The following is a 24,736-nucleotide window of genomic DNA, read 5'->3' as shown; positions in this document are numbered from 1 at the left end:
CGCAATAGTTTACCAGAATAGGGGTTTGTTTTGGGGCGCCTACCTTTCTGGGTGCCTGTCCCGGTCGATGGCAGACATAGAATGCTCCCAATCATAAGGGGGGTCTCTATAGGCCATTGCTCCTCGTGCCTCTCTAGAGGGGGCCAGGTTCTGGCTCGTGGTCCCCGGTAGGCAAGAACTCCATGCATTGACTGATGCTAGAAAGTTATACATATCCATTCAGCCTGGATAGCTCTGGGGAGCCTCCGGGACTCGCCCAGAAAATGGCGTTTCATTACATTCAACGCTGGATTTTTACTCTGATGCAGCCAGTCTTCTACCTGAGGGTAATATATATTTGTTTATTAGTCAATTGAAATAGTTAGTGTATATTTTCTATTTTTCTCTGTAACAATTTGCTTTAATACTTTTCAGTGTATATATGTATCACTGGATGAACCTGATGGTGTGGCAGGTGTTGCGGCGATCAGACGAGAAGACCCTTCTCTAGATGACCAGGTTATTGAATACGAAGCAACAGGTAAATGCTTTTCAAACAAAACTAATTTATTATCCTCTGTCTGCAGTACAATATGCTCTATGGGTGTAATATAACTAGGTAGTCTGCTTACATTTTATATGTTTTTGAATATCACTTCCCAATATCATAGGGAGGACAGAACGCTATGCAACGTACTCCATATATACACTGGTGCTTGCAGGTGCCTTTAACCCTTAAGTTGCACATCGCGTCATATGATGCTTTGACCGACTTGCAGTAAATTGTGCATCGCATCATATGATGCTTTGGAGTACTGTACTACGCAAGATTTAAACGGCCCGCGGATACACAGGGTTCACCATACCGTCATCAGGGCTCTTGTAAACAGACGCCATTTTTTAAGAAAATTCTGGGCAAAATTCTCGGGTGTTAGGGGCCTCAGTATTGAGTGAGCAACCAAGCCTGATGCACGCAGCATGAGCTCACAGCACTGCTGTTCAGCTTGTGACCACAGCATTGCCTTAAAATGCCATAATATACTTGTTCATGCTATTATGTAGCGATGATATTATTACAGAAGACCCCTGACTGTGATAAAACTGACCAGGGTTCTGATAATAGCTGGATTGTGGTGATATTTAGTGCTGTGCTCCATGGAGGGAGGAGTAATGCTGTGGGAGGGAGGGTGGTGGCGATGTCTTCTGACTGTGTGTGGCCACCTTTTATTGACTGCACTAACCAGTCAATTGACACTAACTAATTGACTGCACACTAGGGAGCCGGTCGGCCGAGCGGACAGCACACTGGACTCATGATCCTGTGGTCCTGGGTTCGATCCCAGGCACCGGCGAGAAACAATGGGCAGAGTTTCTTTCATCCTATGCCCCTGTTGCCTAGCAGTAAAATAGGTACCTGGGTATTAGTCAGCTGTCACGGGCTGCTTCCTGGGGGTGGAGGCCTGGTCGAGGACCAGGCCGTGGGAACACTAAAGCCCCGAAATCATCTCAAGATAACCTCAAGAAGATAACCATACCAGCTTAGTGGTTCGCTATGGTGAACACAAATGTAAATACTTATATATAACATGTGTATAGAGGGTATAAACAGCAATAGGAATAGGTTGGGAGCCACCATTTTTGTGAGGGAGGTGGCGTTGTCTGCACGACTTATCATATTGTTTACCGGTGACCACTATGGTCTTTGGGCACCATACCAGTTTACTTGTACAAATATGGTGAATAAAACTGGTAGATACTTATATATAATGTGTGTATATAGCGTAATAACACCACAAACAGTATTGTTGTAGGAGAAATATTAGTGTGTCTGGCCTTGAGGGCGGCCTTCACCAGCTGACTGTGTGAGTAATTACCTAAGTGTAATTACCTAAGTGTAGTTACAGGATGAGAGCTACGCTCGTGGTAGCTACATCTTTGTGCCTTTACCCATCATACAAGCTTAGATGTGCAGTTATGGTGAACAAAACATGTAAATACTTATATATAACGTCTGTATATAAAAGCAAAAACAGTATGGTGGGAGGAGAATATGGATGAGTGAGGTGTTGAGGGAGTGAGTGGCAGCGAGTGGCTGGCTGGTGTGTGGCGGTCACTCCTCATTTTGCCAAACTTCCCCGCCCTATAGCGGGCAATATATGCTACTTACGATTTTTGTATTATTTTTCCCATGATCAGTGAACACAAATTAACAGGTTTGGAAGAACAAATATTATTTTTTTTCTGGGGGGAGCCCCTACGGCTTCCCGGAGCTATCCATGGCTGATATGGATACCCTAACTATTTTGCATCAGTCGATGTGGATGGAGTTCTAGGCCTACCGGGGACCACGAGCCAGAACCTGGCCCCCTCAGAGAGGCATGGGGAGCAATGGCCCATAGAAATGCACATGTGATTTGGAGCATTCTATATCTGCCATCGACCGGGACAGGCACCCAGAAAGGTAAGCGCCACAAAACAGACCCCTATTCTGGTTAACAACAAAAATCGACAAACGAGTGGACAGAACTTCCCCAGGAAAACGAACTAACAAACATGACGTCACACGAGCCGCGCCGCATGTCTGCGCAGCTCCCCCCTCCCCGGAAGGGGGAGCCCCAGACCCCCGCGCCGCCGATCCCCGCCTCAGTTCCTCGGCTGATGGGATAATGCACGGTCGTGTGGCTCCAGCTCCGATCTTGTCTCAGTGCTGTGACTTGTTTGCATTAATTACCTAAGTGTAGTTACAGGATGAGAGCTACGCTCGTGGTGTCTCGTCTTCCCAGCAGTGCTGCTCTTCCGGTGGTCGTGTGAGCTGGGAGTAGTATTCTCAGGTACTCGGGCTGCATGTGCTTAGGGTCACCTTCCCTGAGTGCCCTGTAAGTACCGCCCTTGGGGCTTGGGGTTGCCTTCCACAAGTCACCTTGGGTCTACCTCTGTTGGCTTTTCGCTGCTTGGCGTTTGGCTGCCCTGAGTGTTTGGGGGGGTTTTACTCCCTTGTTTACCTTGGGGTAAGTGGTAGTTATAGCACTGGTGGGGCGCAGGGTACTGCGTAGCTAGTTTTCACCTATGACAGCGGCCGGCTCTGTTCCCTCTGGGTACGTTATCCACTTGTGTGGTTTTTCTTTTATACAGTACAACCTCGATTCAACGTATTATATGGGACCGACCCCAGTTCGTTGGAGCGTTGGATTCGTTGCAAGAGGTGACCTTCAGGAGGCGTTTGCATCAGTGTCTTTATTTTTCTTGTAGACAATAAAAATGCATTATCATATTATATACTGTACCTATATATTATTACTCTACTAACAAATACTGTTACATTTGTTATTTACCTTATTGTTGGAGTTAAGTCCATCTTGAAGTCTCATGGAGTTGTGAATGCTGTACAGTAAATACATACTGTAGTGTATTATGCCGTTAACACTGTGTTGAGTAGTTCTGTTGTATGTTGATTACTACAATAAAGTTTATGAAAACTATTGTACACTAAAATTACTGCAACTTTAATTTTAACACTATATTTTGATTTGTCAAGAGGCTGGAGTGTTCATTCTGCGACTTTGTTGGACATATCGGCACAATCAAGGAACATCCGTGCATCATGTCGGCTCCAAATGCACTCATTGTGTCAGTGATGGCTGACTGGTGGGTGGATGGGCAGGCAGGGAGGGATGGAGGGAGGCAGGCAGGCAGGCAGGCAGGCAGGCAGGCAGGCAGGCAGGCAGGCAGGCAGGCAGGGAGGCAGGCAGGCAGGGAAGCAGGCAGGCAGGCAGACAGGCAGGCAGGCAGGCAGGGAGGGAGGGAGGCAGGCAGGCAGGGAGGGAGGGAGGGAGGGAGGGAGGGAGGCAGGCAGGCAGGCAGGCAGGCAGGCAGGCAGGCAGGCAGGCAGGCAGGCAGGCAGGCAGGCAGGCAGGCAGGCAGGCAGGCAGGGAGGGAGGGACGGAGGGAGGCAGGCAGGCAGGGAGGCAGGCAGGCAGGCAGGCAGGCAGGCAGGCAGGCAGGCAGGCAGGCAGACAGGCAGGCAGGCAGGCAGGGAGGGAGGGAGGGAGGCAGGCAGGCAGGCAGGCAGGCAGGCAGGGAGGGAGGGAGGGAGGCAGGCAGGCAGGCAGGCAGGGAGGGAGGGAGGGAGGCAGGCAGGCAGGCAGGCAGGGAGGGAGGGAGGGAGGGAGGGAGGCAGGCAGGCAGGCAGGCAGGCAGGCAGGCAGGCAGGCAGGCAGGCAGGCAGGCAGGCAGGCAGGCAGGCAGGCAGGCAGGCAGGCAGGCAGGGAGGGAGGGACGGAGGGAGGCAGGCAGGCAGGGAGGGAGGGAGGCAGGCAGGCAGGCAGGCAGGCAGGCAGGCAGGCAGGCAGGCAGGGAGGCAGGCAGGCAGGGAGGGAGGGAGGGAGGCAGGCAGACAGGCAGGCAGGGAGGGAGGGAGGCAGGCAGGCAGGCAGGCAGGCAGGCAGGGAGGGAGGGACGGAGGGAGGCAGGCAGGCAGGGAGGGAGGCAGGCAGGCAGGCAGGCAGGCAGGCAGGCAGGCAGGCAGGCAGGCAGGCAGGCAGGCAGGGAGGGAGGCAGGCAGGCAGGCAGGCAGGGAGGGAGGGAGGGAGGCAGGCAGGCAGGCAGGCAGGCAGGCAGGGAGGGAGGCAGGCAGGCAGGCAGGCAGGCAGGCAGGCAGGCAGGCAGGGAGGGAGGGAGGGAGGGAGGGACGGAGGGAGGCAGGCAGGCAGGGAGGGAGGGACGGAAGGAGGCAGGCAGGCAGGCAGGCAGGCAGGCAGGCAGGCATACAGGCAGGCAGGCAGGCAGGCAGGCAGGGAGGGAGGGAGGGAGGGAGGGAGGCAGGCAGGCAGGCAGGCAGGCAGGGAGGGAGGCAGGCAGGCAGGCAGGCAGGGAGGGAGGGAGGGAGGGAGGGAGGGAGGCAGGCAGGCAGGCAGGGAGGGAGGGAGGGAGGGAGGCAGGCAGGCAGGCAGGCAGGCAGGCAGGCAGGCAGGCAGGGAGGGAGGGAGGGAGGGAGGGAGGCAGGCAGGCAGGCAGGCAGGCAGGCAGGGAGGGAGGGACGGAGGGAGGCAGGCAGGCAGGCAGGGAGGGAGGCAGGCAGGCAGGCAGGCAGGCAGGCAGGCAGGGAGGCAGGCAGGGAGGCAGGCAGGCAGGCAGGCAGGCAGGCAGGCAGGCAGGCAGGCAGGCAGGCAGGCAGGCAGGCAGGGAGGGAGGCAGGCAGGCAGGCAGGCAGGGAGGGAGGGAGGGAGGGAGGGAGGGAGGGAGGCAGGCAGAGCTTAGGAGGGAGGCAGAGATTGGGAGGGAGGTAGGCAGGAAGGGAGGCAGGGACGGAGGGAGACAGGCACGGAGGGAGGCAGGCAGAGCTTGGGAGGGAGGCAGGGAAGGAGAGGATGGAGATGGATTGATGGAAGGATGGATGATTTGAGGGTGTGTGTGTATGGGCTGTAGGAGTGGGGAGATATGTGTGTCGGTGGTGGTGAAGGGACCGACTTGGTGATAACCCTAACTCTGACCCAGTGAACTTTTTTTTAACTTGATTTGTTTCTTCAATTCTGGATGGATGGAGAGAGGGAGGGATGGATGGAGAGAGGGAGGGATGGAGAGAGAGAGGGGGGGATGGAGAGAGAGAGGGGGGGATGGAGAGAGGGAGGGAGGGATGGAGAGAGAGCGAGGGATGGAGAGAGAAGGAGGAAGGGAGGGCTGGAAAGAGGGAGGGAAGGATGGAGAGAGGGAGGGAGGGGGGGATGAAGATGGAGGGATGGAGAGAGGGAGGGAGGGGGGGATGAAGAGGGAGGGATGGAGAGAGCGAGGGAGGGAGGGATGGAGAGAGGGAGGGAGGGCTAGAGAGAGGGAGGGATGGAGAGAGCGAGGGAGGGCTGGAGAGAGGGAAGGAGGGAGGGATGGAGAGAGGGATGGATGGTGAGAGGGAGGGAGGGAGAAAGCGAGGGAGGGATGGAGAGAGGGAGGGAAGGAGGGAGGGAGGGAGGGATGGAGAGAGGGAGGGAGGGAGGGAGGGAGGGAGAGAGAGAGAGAGAGAGAGAGAGGGAGGGAGGGAGGGAGAGAGAGAGAGGGAGGGAGGGAGAGAGAGAGAGAGGGGGAGGGAGGGATGGATGGAGAGAGGGAGGGAGGGAGGGAGGGATGGAGAGAGGGAGGGAGGGATGGATGGAGAGAGGGAGGGAGGGCTGTAGAGAGGGAGGGAGGGAGGGATGGAGAGAGCGAGGGAGGGCTGGAGAGAGGGAGGAAGGGAGGGAGGGAGGGAAAGAGAGAGAGAGAGAGAGGGAGGGATGGAGAGAGGGAGGGAGTTGTTCACTTGTGTGGATCACTGGCTGGTGTTTGTGTGGACCATTCTGGCTGGTGTTTGTGTGGACCATTCTGGCTGGTGTTTGTGTGGACCATTCTGGCTGGTGTTTGTGTGGACCATTCTGGCTGGTGTTTGTGTGGACCATTCTGGCTGGTGTTTGTGTGGACCATTCTGGCTGGTGTTTGTGTGGACCATTCTGGCTGGTGTTTGTGTGGACCATTCTGGCTGGTGTTTGGTTCATATGGTTCACTTGTGTGATCTAACTTGTCATATGAGAGAATTATTAATAGTAATCTGTGATAGAATGAGAAAGTTTTCCACCACTCTGTGAACTCTGTCCCAAAATCGTAAGCTTGTGGACCACTTGTGGTCCACATGTGTGGTCCACATGTGTGGTCCACTTGTGTGGTCCACTTGTGTGTTCTAACTTGTCATATGAGAGAATTATTAATTGTAATCTGTGATTGAATGGGAAAGTTTTCCACCAGTCTGTGAACTCTGTCTGGACAGCGTAAGCAAATCTGAAGATCCCACGCTTCGGCGAACCATTGTTCGTCGAACAGGGTGAGTAAATTCGGCCTGAAAAGTGTGCGAACTAGCCGGAGATTCGTTGAATTGGGGTACGTTGAATCGAGGTTGTACTGTATTTGTTTTTGCCTGGTAGGGGGGTCTGCCTTGTGTTCCCCCCCCCCCCATTTATATTAGGTACGTTTGTGTGGTGGCACCCCGTGCTTCGCCCTCACGGGTGGAGATGTCCCGTTGGTTCAGCTTTAGCAGTTTGCTTGGTAGTTTGGGGTGCCGGTTAGCAGTGCCCTGGCTGGGATAACCCTTAGCAGGCCAGTCTAGGGGCCTTGGGAAACCCCCCGGGGGCTCTCGCGTCCGATAGTGGAGACCCTTGCGTCCCCTCTCGCTTTGTGCGAGTTGAGGGTTGCTCTGTCCCCTTGTCTCAGGGTGACTCCTTGTTTTTGCCTCTGTCATGCTGCCTGTTGGGTCGGTGACACATTCAATCCTGAGTCCTGCGAGCTGTGTTGCTTGTTTGTGACTCCATTCACCCAGTCTGCTGATGAATTCCCTTGGGTGCAGGCAGCTCGTGCATTGCTGGGTAGGTTGCAATGCGCTCAGGTTTGTCGCTTGTCGTTTGTCTTGGTTTGTCGCTCAGGATTGGGTTCTGGCGCTTTGGTTCCGCCTCTCCCCTGTCGTTTGCCTGTCGAGCAGATTCTGTGCTTCATGGGCGCTCTCGTCTCTGCTCTTGGAGCTGTGTATGGGGTCAGCCCAAGTTGGGTTGCCTAATGTGTTCCTTCGATTGCCTGTTACACTGCACACGTTTCTTCTACCGTGTTGTGGCTCAGTTCGGTGCTTGGTTTCCGCCTGTGTACACTTGTGTGCCACTCGTGTACGTTTTAAATATCTTCTCTGTCGCTTCCTCGGGAAGTGTGGTGACGTTTTGCTGCGGTTTTGGTACTGCAGCTGCGTGTCGAGGTTGGTTGTGGCATTATGTTCAGCCCTTCCATGCTCTGTCTGGGGCCCTCCTTCCTTGCCAGTCTTGCTGTGCTGGGCCTGGTTTTCCATGGTCCTTGAATTCTCTGTCTTGTCCTCGCCTCGTTGTGCTGGCTGGGGATGAGCTTGGGGTCTTCGTCTCGCCCCTCGCCTATCCTCCGGTTTCGGTTCAAGTTCCAGAGCCTAGTGGGCTCCCTTCCTTAGTGTTTTTCATGGCTGCCCCGGGTTTTTTTTTTGACGCTGGGTTCTAGGGGACAGCTCGGCTCCGGGACCTGCAGGGTGGGTTCCCGTGGCTGGGGTGGGGCTAACGTGAGGGGCTTCAGGCCATGTTGGTCCCCGCCGGGGTATTTCTGCCCCTCTGAGCGGGGCTTGCGGTTTTGTGGTGTGGGGTTTTTCCGTTCCCCCTCTCCGCACGTGCTTTGTGGGCGTCGGCCCCTCCCTGGGCTCGGTTTCCTTGTCCATTGTGCCCGTTGTTTCCGTCCTGTCGGTGGGTGCTTTTCTACGGTCTTCACCCCTTTTTTCCGGGACGGGCTTTCTCCGTCATGTCCCCCTCTTCTTGGGGTTTCTGCATGAATTTTGGTTTCAGGTGCGACGGGGTTTTTGTGCCTTCGTCCTTCGTGTTTGCTTCTTTTTGTTCTCGAAGGTGTGGGACGGTTTTGCTCCTTCCCGTTTTCTGGTACGTCTGTCATCATTCGGTTGTGCTTCCCTCCGGTCCTTTCTAGGGCTTGTGGGTCCTAATCCCGGCAGCTTCTGGGCGTTTCGCCTTCTTGTTCTTTTGTGCATATCTCTTCTCTTCGCGCTGTCTCGGCACTACTTGTTTTCCTGGGGCGATTTTGCTCCTCTTAATGAGTCTTTTCGCTCCTGCCCTTCTGAAGGATGTTGGTGCGGGGCGGCTCCTTATGCGGGTTCCTTCCCTGTCGGCTGCACTTGTGGCGGTGGACTTGCACGCTTGTGGCATTTTGATTTTAGTCCTGCGTTTTCTTTTCCCTCCTGGAGCTGTCATAGGATTGGCTTGCGGAGGATGTAGAGGCGCTTGGGGCCGTTCCTGGGTCTGGCACCTTGGTTTCTGCTGCTAGCTTTCGGTATCCATGTTCCTTCTGTGCCGTTTCGCAGGCTGTCTCGTGCGTTGTTTCACCTTCGGCCTGCTTATGCACTGCCTGTGCCGTCCTGGTCTTTGGACAGGGTGCTCTCCTGTTTTTCTTCTCCTTGGTGGTTGTGGCTCCTTGGGGTCAGGTTTGCTTTGCCTCGGCTCTTTTTATGTTGGCATTGGCCTCTGGGGGTCGTGTGGCAGAGCTTCATGCTCTTCTCAGGCGCAGTGGTTTTTGGCTCCTATGGTCGTGGTCATAGATTTCTTCGTCTGGGGCCGTTCTCCCTTTTTCTGGCGAATGATGTGCCTGCTGCTTTCCAGAGGGGTCCTTGGGTTGTTGTCTCGACATCATGTTGAGGAGTGGTTCACCGACCGCCTCCGGGTATGTCCCCTTGTTTTCTTAGGTAGTCTTTGGTGAAGTAGCTCCGGGGAGCCGTAGGGGCTCCCCCCAGAAAACCAGCGTTGAATGTAATGAAACATCATTTTCTGGGTGAGTCCCGGAGGCTCCCCGGCACCCTCCCGCCCTCCGGTCGGCATTTTTTTCGTGGTTTTCATATCCAGCCTCAAAACTGGAGTGGGGATCGCCGGCACGGGGGTCTGGGGCTCCCCCTTCTCCCTCCCAGGGTGCGGGGAGCTGCGCAGACATGCAGCGTGGCTCGTGTGACGTCATGCTTGTTAGTTCGTTTTCCTGGGGAAGTTCTGTCCACTCGGTTGTCGATTTTTGTTGTTAACGAGAATAGGGGTTTGTTTTGTGGCGCTTACCTTTCTGGGTGCCTGTCCCGGCCGATGGCAGATATAGAATGCTCCAAATCACATGTGCATTTCTATGGGCCATTGCTCCCCATGCCTCTCTGAGGGGGCCAGGTTCTGGCTCGTGGTCCCCGTTAGGCCTAGAACTCCACCCACATCGACTGATGCAAAATAGTTAGGGTATCCATATTAGCCATGGATAGCTCTGGGGAGCCTCCGGGACTCACCCATAAAATGGCGTTTCATTACATTCAACGCTGGGTTTTTTTTTATGCGCCTGTGGGTGTCAAATTGTATATAGCCATGCGCCATTTAAGGGTTAAATGCCATTTGAACATTTGAACATTAGAATAATGAAACTGCAAAAGGCTTATTGGCTCATATGAGGCAGCTCCGTTTTTTATATCCACCCAAACTATTACAGGCAAAAACACTGTTTTCTAAGTGTTTCCAGGCCCAGGAGTTAATGAATAACTGACTTTTCCAAATACAGTGCTTAATCCAGAGACCCCTATCCAGAGGAATCCCCCCTATCCAGAGACCACAAGGGCTCAAGAAGAGAATGTGCAGGCCAAAGAGAAAAAATGTACATGACAACTTGAAAAGCATTGCCAAAGAAGTAATGATGTTGAAAGCCAACAAAATTTACCCTGCCAAGGCCGAATGACAAGAAGTGACAGTATTTAGCGAAAGATGCTGATCACCGAACAACCCCCTTGAACCTGAGACAGACGAAGAGAGACAAAAAGAGCACCAAGAAACCTCATGCTGCTTCTGCTACAAAAGAATCATGTACAAGCCCAATAACTCAGCCACCTGCTTACCATAAAGATGGTGATAAACAAGGTCAGGAAGAGAGTAAATTTAATAATAAGAGGTACAGCATGGCTTTAGAGAAGTAAAATCATTCTAACATACTTGACAGAATTCTATGATTTGACTGAATTCAGTCAACAAAATAAGACAAGAGAAGGAAGGATGGGTAGACTGGATACTCACAGACTGCCAAAAAAGGTTTTGTAAAGTTCCCCACAAAAGAGTAATACACAAGCAGGGATAACAGGAAACACTCGTTAAAAGTGTGCTCTGCTGTTTTCTTAAGGTTCCAAAACTTCTGACGATATGCTTCAAGCACCAACTGGTAGACCATCATCACTACTTTCTTGACAGCATCATAGTTACTTGAGTCACTTACTGATAGTGTGAAGTATGCTGTTTGGGCTTTCCCAGTCAGCACTGATTGAATTATAATAGCCCAATTGTCCCTCGGCAAGTCAAATGAAGCAGCTACTTTCTCAAAGACACTGAAGAACTTTGATAGCTCCTTCTCATTGAATTTAGGCACCATTTTTATATTCTGCACTGGGTTGAAACCTCTGCATTCCCTTTCCTTCTACCACCTAATCTTGGCACTTCCAATTCGTGTTGCCTTTCGTGTTTTTCCCTTTCTCTCCTGTCTTGTCTTTCTCTCACTTTCTCCCTTTCTTATTTTTCTAACCTTTTCAACTCTATTTCATGTTTTATCTCAAATTCCTTTTCTTCTCTTTCCCTCCATTCTTCTCTTTCTTTCTCCCTTTCTTTCCCTTTCTCTCTTCCTTTTCTCTTTCTAATTCTAACGTTTTCCATGCCATTTCACAATTTATTTCAAATTCCCACATTTTACTGTCAATATGCTTACATTTAGTTCACCTGGATCACTTTCACCATCACTTTCCTTGTCAGTGGAATCCATGACACTCGCTACTTTGCTACAGGCTACACTTTCCTGTTTGCAGTCTGGTTTCAAATGCCTGTCCACTTTCGATAGGATCTTGACACGTGAATTATTTTCTTTCACTTTTAATTCTAGGTAGGTGCTTATTAACACTAGCTCAGGTTTTTCTAAAAACTTCAATTTCGATAGGCATTTCTCCTGGATTTAGAACTTCTGAACATCATCCAGCGTATCAGTTGAAGTTTTCTCCGCAATCACTCACTCTCTTAACACTGCACTTAAACACAAAAAAGGAATCTGTACAAGAAGGTTGCAATAGTCACTTGCCCGGTCCCGTCCAACAAGATGCTGGATCCTGCTGAGGATGCCAATTATGTTACGGCCTCACTTGGCCAGTAATTGAGTTTCTTCATATCAAACATTATATGGGGCCTTAGTGCCTCTTCTTACTCGATCCAACCCCTAGTCATAGGTAAGTTATTAAGAACTGGCAGTAATAATCCAACAGGAATGGGGGTAAACAACACTAAATAAAAACGCTCACCATGTGTACTGCTTATCTATATACACTCATTACATATGTATAACATAGCACTGCAGGTGTCACTTTCACACAGGACACTACAAACGAACGTCTGTGATCTTCTAACCCGGGGAGTCCACTTCTATCTTCTGTCGTTCAACACTCAGGGTGTTGACTCTGTTGGTCACTCAGACTCCCTGACTCTGTCTTCGATAGTACTCATGCCGGCGAGTTTACCTTTCTCAGCAAATCATGGGCCAGTCCTCTGCGGTATAATCACAGTGCCAAAACACCACTTCTACTCTCCAGCAACATGCTGGCAGGTTTCCAGCAACTCGCTGGCAGGGGTCTGCAGCATCACACTGGCAGGTCTCCAGCAACACACTGGCAGGTCTCCAGCAACTCGCTGGCAGGGGTCTGCAGCATCACACTGGCAGGTCTCCAGCAACAAACTGGCTGGCCTCCACACTGGCTTCAACTATAACATGCCTTAAGAGACGAACATTAATTCCATCTCGTAATTCAGCTTGGCCATTCCAGGATGCTTTGGTTAAATCACCAGTACTTCACTAAGTGTCACAGACAAATCAGTCTACACCAACTTGGCCACTTGTTCCCACTGGAACACATCTTGAATTCAGTACTGTCCTGGGTGAACTGATTCCTGTCGACCAAAGTACCACTCGCATAACTTCTGAGGAGTAAAAGATGAATAGTAAGAAGGAAACTATACAGGTGTCAATAAAATCACAGCCTTCCACCAGGAAGCGGAAAATGGGATTTGGTGTGCTCAACAGATGGCGTCAACATTGTCACACTCAATTTTCTGTTAGTTTAAACCCAGTCATCAGTTCAAGGTGAAATTTGAATGCATACTAGCTCTCCATAAATTATAACTTGTGAATGATCTCATAAAGCGTAACTCAGCACTTTACCTGAAAATCTTCTGTGCGTTTTATGCCTGTTTGACAAAATTATACAAATTTTAAATAATTTCCGCAGCCCAGTTGAAACGCCATAAATTACCCATAAATGAATGAATTTTCTTCACACCCGTTATTCTCGCCCTACATTTGTAATTAATGCAAGGTTAAGATATAATGCGCACAATAAATTGTTTATTAAATTAGCAACCCCAAAAAACCCACACTACATTCGATAGTTAACCCTTAACAACTGTGCTGCTCGGGTTCCAAATATGGCACCCCCCCCCCCACCCTTGCTGTGCGCAGGAAATAAATTTTTGGCAAAAAAAAATTTTCTATGGAGAATCTCTCGGCTCCCCGGAACTATACCGGGCTGATGTGTATATATTAGACCATGGCAACAGCCAATCGAAGGAGTTCCAAGCCTACCGTGGACCAGAGCCAGAACCTGGCCCCCTCAAGAGAGGTACGAGAAGCAATGGCCTAAAGACACCCCCGTGTAATTGGAGGCAGTCTTTGTCTGCCTTCTACCAGGTCAGGTACCCAGAAAGGTAAGAATTTCAAAACAAACTACTGCTGGTCAAAAATTGCAAACCAAAAGCCGAACTAGCAAACAGAACTCCCTAATCAAAAACAACCAGTGTTGAATGTAATGACACTCCATTTTCTGGGTGAGTCCCGGAGGCTCCCCGGAGCTATCCAGGCTGAATGGATATGTATAACTTTCTGGCATCAGTCAAAGTCTGGGACTCACCCAGAAAATGGCGTTTCATTACATTCAACACCGGTTTTCTGGGGGGGAAACCCCGTCTGCTCTCCCAAAGCTACCTCACCAAAGATAAGGAAAAAGAGGGAAGGATCCGGGATGCGGACACCATGCGCCCTAATGCAAAAACAAGACCACAGACGAAAGTAAAGGACCCTGCAGACGACCTGGGAGACCCGAACCCCAGAACAGGAAGGAGGGAAGGAAGGGAACCCGGGCAACCCAAAACACGTCCACAGCCCCGAGAGGCCAAGACGTGCAGAGAACAGCGAAGAGTTGCAGTCGAACAACAAATGAAGCACCCCTGGCCCTGACCAACCAAGCAGCAACCCAAAGACCCCTCCGGAAAACAGCAGACCAAACTTCATCCAAAAAGTAGAAGACTGCAACAAACGAACAACCTACCACGAGGACCAAACGAGGCAGAAAAAAACACGGGCGCCAGAGGAGAGCCGGAAACTCCCTGACCCGACCCCCAGAGGTCAACGCCAAAAGAAAAAAGGAGACCTGAAAAACAAAGCAAAAACACCAGAACTGAAGGGATCACTACAAACCGAGGAGAAAAGGAAAATAGACCACCCGGGCCAACGACCAGGACAACACCAGAAGTGCAAGAGCAGGCCGGAGGTGAAACAACGCCCAAGACAGCCAGCGGAACGGAGCAGAAGGAACAGCAACACCGAACGCAAGCTGGAGCGTCCCCGCCAGCACCACCCAAGACGAGGCGATAGTATGCGGCACCAGACGACGGTCCCGTAGCAACCCCGAAGGAAAAGACAAGACAATCCTGTCAAAGACAGAAGAACCCTTCGCAGTGATAGGAAAACCAGAAGAACTGTCAGGAAACTACACACTGCCGCCGAGACGGAACACACAGTCAGGAGCCCAACAACGAAGCCATCAGTGCCCACACAAGCAACGAGAAACTTGAGACAAAAACCCAAGATGTGAAGACTCGAAGGAAAGAACGAACCAGCCTCGTACAGGGCTGGACCGATCTGCAAAAAGAGGCGGAGCCGCAGGAAGATCCGCACGATCGGAAACCGAGGAAAGCAGCGCCCCCAACCAAGGCTGGAAAAGAACCAGAAGGAAAGACTGCCAGGGGAACCAGGAACCGAATCCTGAAGAGCCGGAAAGGAACCAACCCGGACGAGCAGACACGCCCCGTCCAGGAGGAACCCTCCCCCTCAGGACCCCTGAAGGACCAACAAGGCCAAACACCGAAGAGCCAGGGCCCAAGCAGAGGCCAAAGAGGGAAAACAAGCACCACAAATTAAAGCACGAGTCACGAAACGAAAAACAGCAACCCCGTAAACCGAAGGAGCAGCGCAACCAGCTTCAGCAGGAAAGAATGACGCACGCGTCTCCGCGGTATACATGAGGAGAACTACGCAGACGTGTTCCACAGGAAAGAAAAATGTACGTTCTGTAAAAGGATCAAAGAAAAGCCGTAGCCAGGACCGGAATCCTAGCTACCCGTCCCAAGAAAAGGAACCAGTAGGGCAGGAGCGGTTGACTGGAAGTCCACAAACAACTACAGACATTGCAACACAAAAGCCTGCAGTGAGATACAAGGAAAAAGTGAAAGAACTCAGTACCAAAACTGAACACTGGGGTAGTCCAAAATCAGGGAACTGAACATGGACAGAGGCCCACCCCAGCACCTAACATCAGTATAGCCAATAAGCCCCGACCAAGATACATAACCATGTGTAGCATAGTGGGAGGAAAAACGGAAATAGGCAAGGAAAAGACCCGAATTACGGTCCAAGCACTGGCAACTAGGGATAAGAGAGTTCAACAAATATGACGAACGACGAGGATCCAAGTAGTAGCCGGTAATGTACGCGACCAACCACGTCATGTTGTGGCTGGTCGCACATACTCGGAGGGACTCCATGGATAGAAGGGTGCAACCAGGCACCGAAGATAGGCAAGGAAGGAGTGTCCAAAGATCAGAGACTGAGTCAATGAACGAGGACACAGAAAGCACAGACTGAGGGAACGAGGGAGTGTCCAAATATCGAGAAAAGACCCCAGGCGCCGAAAAACTAAATAAAAAACACCGAATTCAGGGCTGTGCCCCACATTACTACAAATAACACTATACATGGACACAGTAAAGGCAATGTAAGACACACGCAAAGTGTCCAAGCAAAAACACAACACCTAACACCCCAACGAAAAGCGAGAACCAGCACCTGGCCGACAGAGTCGTCAGACAGTACAATCTCACCTGCAGAACAGAGACTCCACCGTGTCACGACACAGCTGAGCCATGCAATGTAACAGGAGCATCCCTAGTGGAGAATGTCTAGAGGTGCATGCCCAGTAGAAGACGAGGTGCATGCAGTACAGAGGCGGAGGAGGTGCCACTCAGAGCCGCCCCGCACTTGCAAGCCGAGAAAAGAACTAGAATATTGCTCCACACATAAAATCCAGAACACCCCAAGTATCCAGGAGGCTATGACCGGAGATAAGAGGAGCGAGAACGGCGTAAAACCCGCGAGAAAGAACCCGAAACAACTACCACATGTTGGTGGGCAAACATGTACACCGCCCAAACAAAACAACACCCACCCTTCCCTGGGCTCCTGCACCTCAGGACTGAACCGTACACCCGTCTTCCGGGGAGGGCGCCAGCAAGGCATATGGAACAAATAATAGGAATGGCTAGACAGGAAGGAGAGACAATGTGAAGACTAAATCATGCGAAAACAGAAACAAAAGACAAGAAGCAAGGAAGAGGACCAACGAGTTCGAGAAAGGACTAGAGGGAAGCCTCACTGGGAGTCAACAGACGTTCCAATAATATGGGGAGTATCAAAGAGTTCTACGAACCAACGAGAACCGTTAGAAGCAAGCGCAATTGCACGGAGGCACATATGGCCCAAAGAGACCCCTGACCAAGGGACACGCAGGGATCCCGATACGAAGGGAACATTTACGTGACATAATCGCGAAAAGGAGAAGAAAGGGGAGAAAAGCACCCTCAGGAATGACGGAACCGACGGACCCCAAGGGACACTGAACCAAACCCGGGGAGGGGTTGACTCGAAACCAACACGAACGCAGAGGCGGAAGGAAAAATCCCACTCTGAGGAACTGGAAGCCCCGCTCCGAGGGTACATAAACCCAAGCAGGGCAAAACGGGATCTAGGCCCCCCCCAGGAAACCCCTCCCCAACCCAGGGAACCTCTACGGCAGGACCTGGGGCCAAGTCATCCCCTCAAAGCCCCAGCCCTACAAGTAAAAAGCTGGGACAGCCGTATAAAACACTAAGGAAGGGAGTACACTGATCAGACCCATCAGGCACGGCTGGAGGAACAGGCTCGAATGCCTCCGCCGCCACCCCGGAAGAAGAAAACCCCCCGAGACCACTCGAGTATCAACCCAACCAAACCCTGCCCCAACCCCGAAACCCACCGACGGTTTGGAGCCAGACGAAAGGAGAAGGACTAGGAGGAGTGCACGGAACCAGAGCCGAAGTGACTCCCTCTTCCAAGTCTGGACCTTGATAACCAAAACGGAGCAGTCTCTGGGCATCCAGGGCCGAAACCAACCTAGCGTGTTGCAGCAACCTAAACCTAGCATGCAACGCCACAGCTGCCTGCACTCGCATATCATGATCAGTGGCTTGGGTGAACGGGAGCAAGTACAGACAAAACACGTCGCAAAACTCCGGGTCAAAAGAATCACCGACCCAACAGGCAGCATGGCGGAGGCACAACCGGCGAGTGTCTCCCTTAGACAAGGGGACAGAGCAACCTTCAAACTCGCAAGACGCGGGGGGGAAGGGGGGACTCAGGGGTCACATCCATTAGACCATGTAGCCCCTGTGGGGTTTCCCAGGGCCCTTAGCCTTGGTTACACGCTAAGGAAAGCCCAGGCAGGGTGCTGCGAACTGGTGCCCAAGACTACCAAACAAACTTCTAAAAGCTGAACTCACGGGGGCCAAGCGGGAAGTACCACCAAAACAGAATGAATATATATATATATTTATTTATTTATTTATTTATTTATTTATTTATTTATTTATTTATTTATTTATTTATTTTCCTGCCCGCCATCTGAGGAGCTGGAGGAACTTGACAACCTATGATAACCATCTTTGTAACCCATATGTAACTCCTTTTTTGTAACAAAGTTCAAATAAAGTAAATATATATGTGTACATACAAAAGAATGGGGGTGGTAGAAGATAATATTAGTGTTCAGTGAGAAACCACAAGGTCTCCTCTGAATACTTTTTATTTTCTTCTCCGAGGCTATGGGTCCCCACATTGGCACCAGAGGTGGTACCCTCACAAACTTTTATATATATATATATATATATATATATATATATATATATATATATATATATATATATATATTATATTTAATATGACCGAAAAAGTAAGATTAATAATTCTAACACGAATTTTCTCTATCTTTCTTACGTTTCTTTTCACTGTTGATGGTAATTCAAAGATCAATTCTCCAAAATTCATTTTTATTTCTAGTCTGACGCGACACTTGAGCGCGTTTCGTAAAACTTATTACATTTTCAAAGACTTTAGTTTACAAACACACAACTGAAACTGAAACGAGCTTACACATCTTCGAGTTTATATCTACATTTGGGTGAGGTGGATGAGGTGAAAACAAACTTTCAACAATGGGTATTGAATGGGTATTAAATTCAAACACAAGACAGAACACGAAACAATGGGTATTGAATGGAAGTAATTGTAGAAAGCCTATTGGTCCATATTTCTTGATGCTTCTATATTAGAGCGGAGTCTTGAAGTGGGTAGAATATGAAAGTGAAAAGAAACGTAAGAAAGATAGAGAAAATTCGTGTTAGAATTATTAATCTTACTTTTTCGGTCATATTTAATAATATATGTCTACAGGAAAGACTGCTACCAAAATATACTAATATATATATATATATATATATATATATATATATATATATATATATATATATATATATATATATATATATATATATATATATATATATATATATATACACATATATATATATATATATATATATATATATATATATATATATATATATATATATATATATATATATATATATATATATACATATATATATATATATATATATATATATATATATATATATATATATATATATATATATATATATATATATATATATATATATATATATATATATATATATATATATAATACAGAGCACCACTTGGTTTCCGAACTTTAGTTATCCGAAACTTCCAGTTTCCCGATTGGGGTTGGGGAGTCATGCTACCCGAACAAAGTTCGGGTAGGAAGGGGTCCGCCAAGCGTCACGCCGGCTTGTGGTGGTGGGTGGGCGATGGTCCAGTTTGCCCACTGTGACTTCACAGATTCACGGCCTATTATTCCGATTATTTTGAATTGCCATAAGGCTGGAATGTTCATTCTGTGCTTTTGTTTTACATATCTGCACAATCAAGAAACATCTGTGCACCATGTTGGCTCCAAATGCACGCATTGCGTCAGTGATGGCTGACTGGTGGGTGGATGGACGATGGAGTTTAGGTGGGAGGCAGTATGAATGAGGGGGGGGGGGAGAATCAGTGAGAGAGGGGGGGAGAGAGATGCTAGGAGGGAGGGGGAGGTAGGGAGAGATGTTAGGAGGTAGGGAGAGATGCTAAGAGGGAGGGGGAGGTAGGGAGAGATGCTAAGAGGGAGGGGGAGGTAGGGAGAGATGCTAGGAGGTAGGCAGGAAGGGATGGAAGTAGTAGTGAGAATTAGGGAGGGAGAGGCAGGCTGGCAGGCACAGGCAGGCAGGCAGGCTGGCAGGCACAGGCTGGCAGGCACAGGCTGGCAGGCACAGGCAGGCAGGCACAGGCAGGCAGACAGGCAGGCAGGCAGGCAGGCTAGCTTGCAGGCAGGGAGTGAGTGGTAGTCACGCGGTTGAACCGCGTGACCTTGAGAGATGGGATGTAGGGGGGCGGGTGGTTTGTTGGTGGTGGGGGTGAGACCGGCTCATTCCCGAAGATAAGCCTAACACACACTACCCGTTAGCATGATGGCAGGGAGGGAGGCAGGCTGGCTGGAAAGGAAGCAGGCTGGCAGGCTGGGAAGGAGGCAGGCTGGCAGGCTGGGAAGGAGGCAGGCAGGCAGGCTGGGAAGGAGGCAGGCAGGCAGGCTGGGAAGGAGGCAGGCAGGCAGGCTGGGAAGGAGGCAGGCAGGCAGGCTGGGAAGGAGGCAGGCTGGCAGGCTGGGAAGGAGGCAGGCTGGCAGGCAGGGAAGGAGGCAGGCTGGCAGGCTAGGAAGGAGGCAGGCTGGCAGGCAGGGAAGGAGGCAGGCTGGCAGGCTGGGAAGGAGGCAGGCTGGGAAGGAAGCAGGCTGGCAGGCTGGGAAGGAGGCAGGCAGGCAGGCTGGGAAGGAGGCAGGCTGGGAAGGAAGCAGGCTGGCAGGCTGGGAAGGAGGCAGGCAGGCAGGCAGGAAGCGATATATGGGTGTTGAAGTGAGCCGTGAACCACGTGACCTTTGAGAGAGTGTGTGTGTGTGTGTGTATGGGTTTGGGGTGGGGGGTGGGGGTGGTGTGTCGGTGGTGAGGGGAGAGGGGGAGGTGTGTCGGTGATGGGGGGAGAGGGGGAGGTGTGTCGGTGGTGGGGGGAGAGGGGGAGGTGTGTCGGTGGTGGGGGAGGGACCGGCTGACTCCGTAAGCCTAACCACACTCCACAGACCTGTGACCCAGATTTGTTTCTTAAATGTACAGTACATCATCGTATATTTTAGGCAGGATGTTCCTGCAGGCTGGCAGGAAACATCCAGAGGATGTTTGCCAGACGTCTTAATAATCAGTTAGGAACAATTAAGGACTTTTATAAAGCGGATCAGGACTTCACTTATTGATGAGTACAAACAAAACACGGTCGCATTTACGCCATGAACCTGACGATTTTTTTCCCTAGAGTTTTTTTCATACATTTTTCGGAAAAATTTCTTTTTACATTTCTAGTTTATTTTTTCCCCTCTATTTCTCGTATACGAACTTACATGTTAACCGACGGGTCTCGTCCCCAAGGGGTTCGGAAACCAAGTGGTGCTCTGTATATATATATATATATATATATATATATATATATATATATATATATATATATATATATATATATATATATATATATATATATATATATATATATATGTGTGTGTGTGTGTGTGTGTGTTTATCACGAAAATAAACACGTGATTAAGAATGTGACAATGTCAGACCACGGAGGAAAAATGAAACAGGAAATTTCCTTAAGTACTTTCGTATATTAAATATATCTTCAGAAGAACCTTCTGAAGATGTATTTAATATACGAAAGTACTTAAGGAAATTCCTGTTTCATTTTTCCTCCGTGGTCTGACATTGTCATATATATATATATATATAATATATATATATATATATATATATATATATATATATATGTATATATATATATATATATATATGTATATATATATATATATATATATGTATATATATATATATATATGTCGTACCTAGTAGCCAGAACGCACTTTTCAGCCTACTATGCAAGGCCCGATTTGCCTAATAAGCCAAGTTTTCATGAAATATTTGTTTTTCGGCAACCTAACCTACCTAACCTAACCTAACCTAACTTTTTAGGCTACCTAACCTAACCTAACCAATAAAGATATGTTAGGTTAGGTTAGGTAGGGTTGGTTAGGTTCGGTCATATATCTACGTTAATTTTAACTCCAATAAAAAATTTTTTACCTCATACATAATGAAATGGGTAGCTTTATCATTTCATAAGAAAAAAATTAGAGAAAATATATTCAGGAAAACTTGGCTTATTAGGCAAATCAGGCCTTGCATAGTAGGCCGAAAAGTGCGTTCTGGCTACTAGGTACGACATATATATATATATATATATATATATATATATATATATATATATATATATATATATATATATATATATATATATATATATGTATATATATATATGTATATATATATATATATATATATATATATATATATATATATATATTATTAAATATGACCGAAGAAGTAAGATTAATAATTCTAACACGAATTTTCTCAATCTTTCGTACATTACGCTTCACTGTTGGAGGTAAATCAAAAATCACTTCTCCAAAATTCATTTTTATTTCTAGTCTGACGCGACACGGGCGCGTTTCGTAAAACTTATTACATTTTCAAAGACTTCACAAATACACAACTGATTAGAACGTATCTCTGATTTTATATCTACATTTGAGTGAGGTGGGAAGGGTGATGTGGCATTAACACAAGACAGAACAGGAGGGGATATTAATAGGGTATTAAAAGTATCAACACAAGACAGAACAGAAACAATGGGTATTGAATAGAAGTGTTTGTAGAAAGCCTATTGGTCCATATTTCTTGATGCTTCTATATTGGAGCGGAGTCTTGAGGTGGGTAGAATATAGTTGTGCAATAATTGGCTGTTGATTGCTGGTGTTGACTTCTTGATGTGTAGTGCCTCGCAAACGTCAAGCCGCCTGCTATCGCTGTATCTATCGATGATTTCTGTGTTGTTTACTAGGATTTCTCTGGCGATGGTTTGGTTATGGGAAGAGATTATATGTTCCTTAATGGAGCCCTGTTGCTTATGCATCGTTAAACGCCTAGAAAGAGATGTTGTTGTCTTGCCTATATACTGGGTTTTTTGGAGCTTACAGTCCCCAAGTGGGCATTTGAAGGCATAGACGACATTAGTCTCTTTTAAAGCGTTCTGTTTTGTGTCTGGAGAGTTTCTCATGAGTAGGCTGGCCGTTTTTCTGGTTTTATAGTAAATCGTCAGTTGTATCCTCTGATTTTTGTCTGTAGGGATAACGTTTCTATTAACAATATCTTTCAGGACCCTTTCCTCCGTTTTATGAGCTGTGGAAAAGAAGTTCCTGTAAAATAGTCTAATAGGGGGTATAGGTGTTGTGTTAATTGTACACAACATTTACCTCGCATTTACCTTTGCGTTGTACCTCGCAAACGTCGAGGTACAACATACCTCGACGTTTGCGAGGCACTACACATCAAGAAGTCAACACCAGCAATCAACAGCCAATTATTGCACAACTATATTCTACCCACCTCAAGACTCCGCTCCAATATAGAAGCATCAAGAAATATGGACCAATAGGCTTTCTACAAACACTTCTATTCAATACCCATTGTTTCTGTTCTGTCTTGTGTTGATACTTTTAATACCCTATTAATATCCCCTCCTGTTCTTCCCGGTTATGGGAAGAGATTATATGTTCCTTAATGGAGCCCTGTTGCTTATGCATCGTTAAACGCCTAGAAAGAGATGTTGTTGTCTTGCCTATATACTGGGTTTTTTGGAGCTTACAGTCCCCAAGTGGGCATTTGAAGGCATAGACGACATTAGTCTCTTTTAAAGCGTTCTGTTTTGTGTCTGGAGAGTTTCTCATGAGTAGGCTGGCCGTTTTTCTGGTTTTATAGTAAATCGTCAGTTGTATCCTCTGATTTTTGTCTGTAGGGATAACGTTTCTATTAACAATATCTTTCAGGACCCTTTCCTCCGTTTTATGAGCTGTGGAAAAGAAGTTCCTGTAAAATAGTCTAATAGGGGGTATAGGTGTTGTGTTAATTGTACACAACATTTACCTCGCATTTACCTTTGCGTTGTACCTCGCAAACGTCGAGGTACAACATACCTCGACGTTTGCGAGGCACTACACATCAAGAAGTCAACACCAGCAATCAACAGCCAATTATTGCACAACTATATTCTACCCACCTCAAGACTCCGCTCCAATATAGAAGCATCAAGAAATATGGACCAATAGGCTTTCTACAAACACTTCTATTCAATACCCATTGTTTCTGTTCTGTCTTGTGTTGATACTTTTAATACCCTATTAATATCCCCTCCTGTTCTGTCTTGTGTTAATGCCACATCACCCTTCCCACCTCACTCAAATGTAGATATAAAATCAGAGATACGTTCTAATCAGTTGTGTATTTGTGAAGTCTTTGAAAATGTAATAAGTTTTACGAAACGCGCCCGTGTCGCGTCAGACTAGAAATAAAAATGAATTTTGGAGAAGTGATTTTTGATTTACCTCCAACAGTGAAGCGTAATGTACGAAAGATTGAGAAAATTCGTGTTAGAATTATTAATCTTACTTTTTCGGTCATATTTAATAATATATGTCTACAGGAAAGACTGCTACCAAAATATACTAATATATATATATGTATATATATATATATATATATATATATATATATATATATATATATATATATATATATATATATATATATATATATATATGTCGTACCTAGTAGCCAGAACTCACTTTTTGGCCTACTATTCAAGGCCCGATTTGCCTAATAAGCTAAGTTTTCCTGAATTAATATATTTTCTCTAATTTTTTTCTTATGAAATGATAAAGCTACCAATTTCATTATGTATGTGGTCAATTTTTTTTTATTGGAGTTAAAATTAACGTAGATATATGACCGAACCTAACCAACCCTACCTAACCTAACCTAACCTATCTTTATAGGTTAGGTTAGGTAGCCGAAAAAGTTAGGTCAGGTTAGGTAGACGAAAAACAATTAATTCATGAAAACTTGGCTTATTAGGCAAATCGGGCCTTGCATAGTAGGCTGAGAAGTGCGTTCTCAGCCTAATAATTCTAACACGAATTTTCTCTATCTTTCTTACGTTTCTTTTCACTGTTGATGGTAATTCAAAGATCAATTCTCCAAAATTTATTTTTATTTCTAGTCTTTTCGGTCATATTTAATAATATATATATATATATATATATATATATATATATATGTCGTACCTAATAGCCAGAACGCACTTCTCAGCCTACTATTCAAGGCCCGATTTGCCTAATAAGCCAAGTTTTCATGAATTAATGTTTTTTCGTCTACCTAACCTACCTAACCTAACCTAACCTAGCTTTTTTTGGCTACCTAACCTAACCTTACCTATATATATAGGTTAGGTTAGGTTAGGTAGGGTTGGTTAGGTTCGGTCATATATCTACGTTAATTTTAACTCCAATAAAAAAAATTGACCTCATACATAAAGAAATGGGTTGCTTTATCATTTCATAAGAAAAAAATTATAGTAAATATATTAATTCAGGAAAACTTGGCTTATTAGGCAAATCGGGCCTTGAATAGTAGGC

At 47.6% G+C, this 24,736-nt stretch overlaps 1 protein-coding gene across 3 annotated transcripts in view; it reads left to right on the top strand.

Annotated features, from left to right (window-relative positions):
- The window catches only part of mei-41 (meiotic 41), a 641,172-nt gene that overhangs the window by 379,848 nt on the left and 236,588 nt on the right, over window positions 1–24,736 (top strand). For all 3 annotated transcript variants that reach the window (XM_045729178.2, XM_045729176.2, XM_045729177.2), the window contains one exon: window positions 415–520. In XM_045729178.2, the coding sequence (XP_045585134.2) occupies window positions 415–520 (106 nt within the window). The remainder of the gene's footprint in view (window positions 1–414; window positions 521–24,736) is intronic.

This window comes from Procambarus clarkii, chromosome 77 (genome assembly GCF_040958095.1).
Source record: "Procambarus clarkii isolate CNS0578487 chromosome 77, FALCON_Pclarkii_2.0, whole genome shotgun sequence".
Taxonomy (NCBI): domain Eukaryota; kingdom Metazoa; phylum Arthropoda; class Malacostraca; order Decapoda; family Cambaridae; genus Procambarus; species Procambarus clarkii.
This window is presented reverse-complemented; position numbering and strand designations above follow the sequence as displayed.